Source organism: Sipha flava, unplaced genomic scaffold, assembly GCF_003268045.1.
Source record: "Sipha flava isolate LNK unplaced genomic scaffold, YSA_version1 65_pilon_pilon, whole genome shotgun sequence".
NCBI classification, from domain to species: Eukaryota; Metazoa; Arthropoda; class Insecta; order Hemiptera; family Aphididae; genus Sipha; species Sipha flava.
The window spans coordinates 1,622,750-1,632,000 of NW_020273605.1; the positions used below are offsets into that span (position 1 = coordinate 1,622,750).

Below are 9,251 nucleotides of genomic sequence, written 5' to 3' on the forward strand. Positions count from 1 at the left end.
TTCAATGTTGATTTACTACACCGTGAATGAAAAATATATATACATATATATTATATGTATGTATTACTTGTACAAGAATAAAATCAGTCGATTTCGAAACCAGCTTCACTTGGCTCTAAACTTAAAACAATAATTTATAGATAATATGGACGTTACACGGGGGAAAAAATAAAACACGTATATACTATAGATTACAAGTATATTCGAGCATAGTTTTTATTTTATCTATCGTGTAAAATATATTTTACTAACAGGCTGGCATTCTCCAACCGACATAATAACGGTGCACTATCATTACTAATAACGTCGTGGACTATCGCTTGGCGGAATGTACAGAGGTCTGCAGAAACGGTACGTGTTATACCGACGGTACAGAACGAGTTTTTGCTGTTGTTGCAGTTGTTTCGAATCCGAGAGGACTTTGAAATATTTGTGTTTCAGCATCATCAATGATTTGTAAACGACATAAATGATCTCCACCATGCTGACCAAGCTGCATCCCAGAAACAAACTTGCCATTCCTCCGATCGAAGCTATAACACGTACAAAACACTGAGAACACCAATTGATCTACATTTTAAACGTCCACTTTTAAGTTGTAGCTTAAAGCACGATATTATTATTAAATAATAACAATATAAATAAAATATAAATAAATTAATATTATATTATCATTAATATATTCAATCTGAAATCATCATCCGATGCAATCTCGATCGACTGCAACTCGTTTGTGCTTTAATACACATTATTTGTCTACATTAAATACTTCGTAGTTTGAAAAACTATACAATAAATTACAACAAAAAATCAATGAAAATACGTAAACACGGGCACGCTTACTTAATAAATCTTGCGTAGTGTATTTCGTTGATCGCTGATAACTGATAGCAAACCTTTCTTTGTAATATACTTCAACTGGTATGAAATCGTGTGATAACTGTGTGACTGCCATGGTATCTCTATTAGACAAATCGATCAGCATAAAGACGATAAATAAATTAATAAACGATAGTAATAATAAAAATCGGCTGACAATTTATTACTTTTAATTTGTGTACAAATTTCGATAAACACAACATAGTCAAAACATATATAAAATTTTAAACTATTCATATAATATGTATTCATATATATATTTTTAAGCTAAAATTAAATTCAAAGCCCGTCCCATTAATGTACTTAAAATTTGAAATAAAATAATTGTTATCGACCGCGATTCGATATTAGCGAAAATAACTTTAAGATGGTTCATGCTGAAAACATGACTTTGTTTATTATTTCTAGCTATTATATTTATTATATTACATTTATAAATTAACGTTTTTTTTATTTACTTTGGAAAGTGTCGCATTTCCGTCGTATATCCTACAAAAGAACACGAGTGCGGGCAACTGCAGTTCATGAAAACGGGTACACTCCATTTGGGAAATCCTGGCTGGTCTTCCGGAGCTTGGACGTTACGCTGGAGTACTGATACACGATCAAATTATCAAATGTCAATCGACCGGTCAGCGGGCATATGAAAAACAAAACACACTATAAATGGTGAGATGACACGGTTCGGGTCAAGTATGGGGACGAGTCACTGACACACAAGTGCTTCTCAAACCAAGGTCCGTGACTATATTACCTGAGAACTGTGAAATATGTATTTCGTTTAAACTATTTTCTTTAGGTTTTAATTAATTGGCATTTATACACGTTTAAAGTTTTTTTCTAAAATACATTAAACAAATTTAATTCAATATACATTTTAATAATTTATCTGTGTGAAACAGTACGTATAATTTTAGTATATATAATTAAGAAATAATAATTAATGATTTTCATCAATGGAGCCTTGGCAGTTTTATAATAAATTTAGTGGTCTCGCCAGTGGTGTATTCGTAATTTTATTCTAGGGTATACGCTCAGCATATAAGCGTTTATTTGTGGGCGGAGGTGGGCTAAACCATCGGTTCTTAACCTTTGTGTAGTGGCGACCCAAGATATTTATCAAATTTTTCCTGTGACCTTTTTATAAATAATATTCAATGGCAGAATAAAAAATAACTATTTGGTACTCTTAATTGAATAATATTTTTTACTCATATTACTTGTATTCATAACAAGTCATAATATTAATTACATTATATTTAAAAATTAACATTTCTTTTAATAATATTGTATTGTTTTTTAAATAATTTTTAATTTAATGACTTCCTTGATCTTGATGTTGCTTTACCAATGAATCAATTTAGAGTTCTTCTATAGAGTTAGTAAGTGAAATACGCATCGTGGGTTCGATATCAAGCTTGTTTCTTGATACGGTTTTGATTTTAGTTAATATCTTTATTATAACATGTAAAAATATTAGTTAATGGACTTTGCATACTCAAATTTAACTCATTTAATAACGAAAAAATATCTGATAGATACGCAATTTTTGTCAACCAAATTATATCTTGAAAATGGATGGATAACAGTGAATTTTTTTCTCTTAAAAATACTTCTATTTCAGTTCTTAATTCAAAAAATCCCGTTAAAATGTTTCTCCATGATAACCAACGTACATGAGGTTTCATTTATAATTTATAAGACTAAAAAATAAAAATATTATACTAACGTTTTAAATTTTTATCCGACCCATTTAAAATTTTTGGCGACTCAAAATTGGGTCGTGACCCTATGGTTAAGAACCGCTGGGCTAAACCCCTTAAAAAAAATTTTTCTGCCTACCTAAACTCAAAATTACATAATATGATGGTGATGTGGAATATACCCTCGCCAGACTTTTTTCCTAAGAAGGGGGTGTACAAAATTTCAACAAAAGTATTTTTGGGAGATTTGAAGTGGGCGCGCGCCCCCTTAGTCCCCTTGGATCCACGCCTGATATGGAAGTCTATATTTTAAACTTATTTTTAATTAACTCATAGGTATATATCATATATGAAACCGAATGTTTTATTATGTGTAATAATATTTTAGTATTAATTTAAAATAATTTGCACAAACATGCAACAAATAAATACTAAGTGACAAACTGACAACAATATAATAATTAATAATCACAATCTATCCAAAACATCGTAGACAGATCGGTTAATATTTTGATAAATTTATAAACAGAACTTTTTGACTGTTGATCTATTTTTAACAATTATAATATCCGCTCGGCAGTTTCCAACCGTTTTCGCAAATACCCGAAATCGGGGAAAATTTAATCGAAGTTTATGCGGGCACGAGGCTATTTTTGGATAGTGGGTATAGTATATAATAATAATAATAATAAATTATATACTGTTGTTGTATAATGTATGCTTTACGGTGATGAAAAATTAGAAGCTTGCGTATACCCATTATGAACGAATGATTAGTTAGCGTATACCCATGATATGACGAATTTTCTTAAAAGTATACACATAAATCCAAAAACAGAGATCCAGGTATACGGCGTATACCCGCGTATACCCTCCAATACACCAGTGGGTCTCGCGACAAAAGAGTTTGTTAAGTACTGTGACACAGGTTGTGATACAACTTTTACGGAAAATAAACCACACATAAGTATAATTTTTGGATTGATTTTTTAAAATTAATTTTATATTAACAAAAATTATTATAGTACGGATGTATTGCTAACCTAACTGTTAGAGCTCTGCACGGTCCGTTTTTTTTTAGACCGGACTGGACCGATACATTTTAACAAAGACCAGGACCGGACCGGACCGATAAAATAAAATTGATATTCCGGGGTTATATGAATGATGTGGGATTCGAATTTCTAGAAATATAGACATAATTATCTCATATTATTTCGTCGTTATCATTTCCACAGAATTGGTATATATAAATGTCCATAGATTATTAACCGATAGTGATAATTGCTTGGTTTTTTTTCTTATTCGTATACATTTGGAAAAAATACTGAAAACATAATGCAGGTAAATTAATTATCTCGTGTACCAGCGTTATATTTGTAGATCTGTATAATGGGTGAATATTATGTCAACAACAAGACTATAATAATTATTATAAAAACGCGATGAGCTATTTTTGTATCCCCTAAACGTTTTAAGCTAAATTAAAATAATATAATATTATAAAATTATTTTTTATTTTACTACATCATATAAATATATAAAATTATATAAAGTAAAGATCACGGGACCGGACCGAACCACATAAAATTATAATACGCAAAGACCGAAAAAGACCGGACTACGGTCCGATCCGGTCTGGTTCGGACCGGTCTAGACCGGACCGTGCAGAGCTCTACTAACTGTATAGTTTATGTTTCAAGTCCCTACGACAAATATTTTTGAACAACAAAATAATTAATATGATTAAATCCAATCTCGTTGAAATAATTGATTTTTAACGGTTTTTTTAAAAAAAATTGTAACTTTCGATATTCAATAATTTTCTTCACAAGTGTGAAAATTGTACTAGGAGTTTAGTATTCAATTTTCAGGATATTTTTATGGAACCTAAATTATTATGTTAACATATTACGAAAAAAAAAAAATTATGAAAACACGAACATTTCTAAATTTATAAATTGTACGAAAAAGTCAAAATCGTATGAAAAATTATACCATTTTTAAAGAACGGTAATACTGTTGTTCAGTAAATATTCCTAGTTTTATAATTATTGTCTTTTGAGTTCAGGTTAAAGAAATATTAAATTTGTTTTTTTGCTGTTTTTAAATATATTTTTTGTCAGTTTTTCCCAATTGTACGGAAAACTGATAGAGAATTAAAAACCGTATCACTCGAATGCACCAATTAGACAGGATTCACTATCATTGACCATCTCTTCTTTTGATATTAGAAACAATCTTACTGGTCAAAATCGCGTAGATGAACACAAAAAAAAAAAAAATAATAAAAGTCACATCACGGTAGATCTAAAGCATTCTACGTTCCATGCAAAATCTAATATGGCGACGTGAAAAGTACCACGAAAAGGTCTACCATAGAACGATAGTGATACTAGTACGTATGTGATAAATCGTACCGTCCATTTCTCCTAAACATTGTAAATGTTCAATTCCACAGCAATGCCCGAGCTCTGTGAAAACCGAAGAAATAGAATAATTATTTCTTTATTGGAGCTCGATGTAATGCACTGTATTACTGTTCACGTTGAAGTAGTAAGGTACACAATTGCAACGTTTGTATGTAGTCAGCAGTCTGCATTTGCTGTAACAATTGTTTTCGGCATTACTCCTTCTGGACGGGAAGTTCTTGTGATGCATCGTCCTTTTCTGGTGTAGAAAACACTTGCGGTCTTCTTCGCTAAGCCGGTGAAGTGACGAGTCTGCCCGAATGGTTTTGACGCTGACCGATATTCGCGATGACTGGTTGAGGTCGCTGTAAATCTTGTAGCTACTCGAAATGTCCGGGAAATCTTCGGGCGTGTGTATCATTATCTGTCCGGAGTTTCACCTCACATTTAACATAAAATTGTATACGATGTGTAACATTGCATTGCAATTATCAATGACTAGTAAATTGTAAAAGCATAGTTAATATAACGGTCTACTATACATTTTCTAACAGAAATTCTATATCTAATATATATATATTGTTCATAACTTTTTAAGCTATATATTTGTAGTTTACAAAAGCATCATTTTCCCTTCTTCTCTACAATCTAGTAACGATTTTCAATGTATCCTTACGTTAAATCCTTTGTACCGCCGGTCGATCGGAAAATATTCAGTAATCAAACTATTCAGGATTACCTCAAACCCAGTCATCTTGCCCGCGGCGTTATTTCTCAGTGGAATTAATATGTCGTTTAATCCTGCTATTGGAGGATTAAACTTGCTATCGCTGAAAGTAAACTTTACATGACGTGTCTGTCTGTATTGATAAAAAAATAAATATGTATGGTAAATGATAAAGCTGTATATTACTTAGCTGTTCTTTCTGATGTTTTGCTGTTGAAAGAATAGCAAAATCCTTCTTCAGTGCGCTGCAGTCGAATAATATCCGAACAATTATATCTATAGCCTCTCCAAAAACATTTATTGAACATCTGGTCAACCGTTGGCATCAGCTGAAATGAGTATAATTCATGGACCATTTTAATGTAATTTCTATACGGTTTGTCATTATGAAGGTAAATGTTTGGATATTACATTCAACATAATATTGGATATGTTCTCTAAAGGCAAATCAATCACAGGATTATTTTTTACGAAAATCGACAAATCTTTATAGTGTGGATATTGTAACATTCCCATAGCATATAACGAATTTTCGTATTTTTTCCACTGTTCTGGATCATCTTTGTACTTACTAAGAAAACAACAAACGTATTTATATACACTTCATAATTTAATTCCTTATATCTATAATAAGTATAGTATCCATTTACATTATCCTCTATCTCTCACCAAGCACTATTCGGTATATTCAATATTCCATTATATCTAGAAGTATTTTTTATTGAAAATAGTTATGTAATCATTTTAAACAATATTTTTCAGATGAATTATTATTGTAGTAGTTTTGATTTTTTACTGAATATTTTATTTTTTATCTCAGTGTATTAAGAAGTATATTTTTATTCCAATAACGAATTATAAAATTAATTAATTTTATTGTTTAAATATATATTTATTATTAATATTTTCAATATTACAATCATTTTATTTCATTTTTATTTATAAGAATTAACGAATTAATTAATTAATCAATCAATTTGTTGAATAAGTAATTCAGATGCAAAAGGAATAGTTCTTAAATTTAAATCTATAATAACCATAATTTTCATTCTTGAACATTTCATTAAATCATACTTTATTTCGACAAAATTTTTATTATATATGTATATATATACAATGTATATTATGCATAAACAAATATTTTATGTATAGAAATAAATAAATAAATAAAAGTTTAGCTTTAAATTATCTCTTATTTTTTTCGATGTATTCCTTCCTTTATTTTTCATACTCAATCGTGATTTTATTTTTTTCATATTTATTATGCATAATGCGATTTTATCGACTTTTTATATACGAAAACATACCTGACAATGAACTTTTAATTTAAAACATGTCGTACTTTACAAATATAATAATACTCCAGGCTAAGCTTTTATTTATTTATTTATTTCTATAAATATATTTTATATATTTGTTTATTTATTTATATAATAATTTACGAGTGTTAAATATTTAATTTTAATTTAATTTTTATTATTTTATTGCAGATTAAAATTGTTCATAAAAATATTTAAAAAAAGTTATTTAATTCTTAACCTAAATGTAATACTTTGAAACAATTAAATTATAAAATTACTGATCAATTTCAAATTAATAAATAAATAATTGTATTATAATTAGTAGTCAATGAACAAATAAAAATAACATACTTTAAAATCAATTTTTTAGCTTTCGAGTATAAAATTTTGTTAATGGAACATATGGTTATTGCTGGGAAGTCAATTTTGCTAAGTTCATATCGAGGGTTATCCAAAATGATCTGTATGGATGAATACGAAAAAGTTTCCCATGAAGCGAAAAGATTAACAATAATAGTGGCAATAGCGACTACCATCAAGGCCGCCCACATAAGTCTATAGAAATAAAAAAAAATTCATTTAAGTTGATTAAAACGAAATTGTAGATTTTAATTTATTTATTTTTTTCCCGAAATATTGTGAATATATGCTTATACAATGCGAGACAAAAAGGCTAAGACCTCAAATATGTATGATAGGCAAACAAAATTCACTTCTTTTATAACATAATCTATTATGATGAATGTTAGATTGCCTACTATGCAATAATAAAATATTGCTGATATAATTTTTTTTGTCTCATACTGTATAATACGCGTTTAAAAAATCGTTACAAAGGTTTTTTTTAAGTAATTAAGTTTGTACCGTAATATCAATCACGAAAAACAAATGTTGACCTTTAAATGTTTAAGTATTTTTCTGTTTGGCAGCTATTATTTTATTACCAATAGATAGTTATGTGAAAAATAAACTAAATTTGTAATGTGCATTGAACTGAAGTAAATATTAAAAATTGAAAATAATAAATAAAATACATAACATTGATGAAGAATGTTTAAAGATTTATTTATACCTTTCCCAAGGCTTAGCTTCACTTTTGACGACGTATCGTAGACCGTGCAAAGAACTATTTTCACAGTAGTTAATCCAGAAAGTTTTTATAATCGCCATCACGTGATAAACCAAAATAACTGTACATTAATTAAAATACATTTTCTTATTTTATAACTGAATTTTAAAAAGAATAGAGAAAATCATAAAATAAATTTTTAGTTTTTTAAAGAAACTGAAACAGTTACTATTGGAAAATCACCTATTATTCGACTCGAACAATTTTCCTTGTAATTCTTTCAAGGGCTGTACTTAAATGATTTTAATCGTAAAATGAATTGATCGCAGGCTATTAAATATTTAAATTCCGTTGATTACCTTAGCTATAGACAGGAAGTCTAAGTATCAAATATTATAAAAAAAAGAAAAAGTAGTAAACATTTATAACCTTATACGGTCTGTAGAATTATATTTATTTTTTATACGGACCCATGAATTATTAAACACATAATGTGGCAACTATTTAGTGTCTATTTTATTTTTTCTATTCATCTTGATTTCTGTAAGTAATATAAATTTTTGTTTTGACAGTATGCTGTCAGTATGTGGGTGTAAGTGTACGATAATTATAAAAGAATGAATTAATAAAATATTTGATCGACGTTATTCATCTATACCCAAGTAATTTGCCATGTCACGGCGTATAAAACACATATATCTATCATAACCTCTCTTTACATTTTGAAAATAAATTATAATACACTGAGTTAGAATTGAACTGTTTATGTCGAACTATTGTATACGTTCTCGCAACCCTACGGCTGTTGGAATACCTTTCACGTCACACCGCCGCAATCGTTTTCGCCTAATACGTTCCCTTTATATTTCTCCTTATTATTAAAATGTATTAAACATTATTATTTAAAAATCTATAACTGAAGAAAGGCTAATATAATTACATAATGAACATTAGGTAATTTTATAATGACATGCCTAATAATATTCTATTGTTTATTACCAAGGTTTGACGCAAGGAATCCAAGCCGGTTACGACCTGATTTTGAAACCCGGGGTACCTCGAAAAAATCTGAAACCGGGTATGAACTGTAAACCGAAACCCGGCCAATATATGAACCCGGTTTTTATCCGAAACCCAAACGTGGAGAAAAATCAAACCCAG

At 29.1% G+C, this 9,251-nt stretch overlaps 1 protein-coding gene across 1 annotated transcript; it reads right to left on the reverse strand.

The window, feature by feature from the left end:
• Positions 1–210: 210 nt before the first annotated feature.
• Positions 211–8,407, reverse strand: LOC112691681 (sodium channel protein Nach-like). Its single transcript, XM_025566032.1, has 11 exons — positions 8,334–8,407; positions 8,094–8,211; positions 7,373–7,576; positions 6,132–6,291; positions 5,907–6,049; positions 5,670–5,823; positions 5,123–5,417; positions 5,003–5,056; positions 1,338–1,473; positions 844–962; positions 211–533 (listed from the first exon to the last, which is right to left on the reverse strand). Exons 2-11 carry the CDS (start codon positions 8,189–8,191, stop codon positions 298–300), a joined length of 1,599 nt encoding a protein of 532 aa, XP_025421817.1. The 5' UTR covers positions 8,192–8,211; positions 8,334–8,407; the 3' UTR covers positions 211–297.
• Positions 8,408–9,251: the final 844 nt, after the last annotated feature.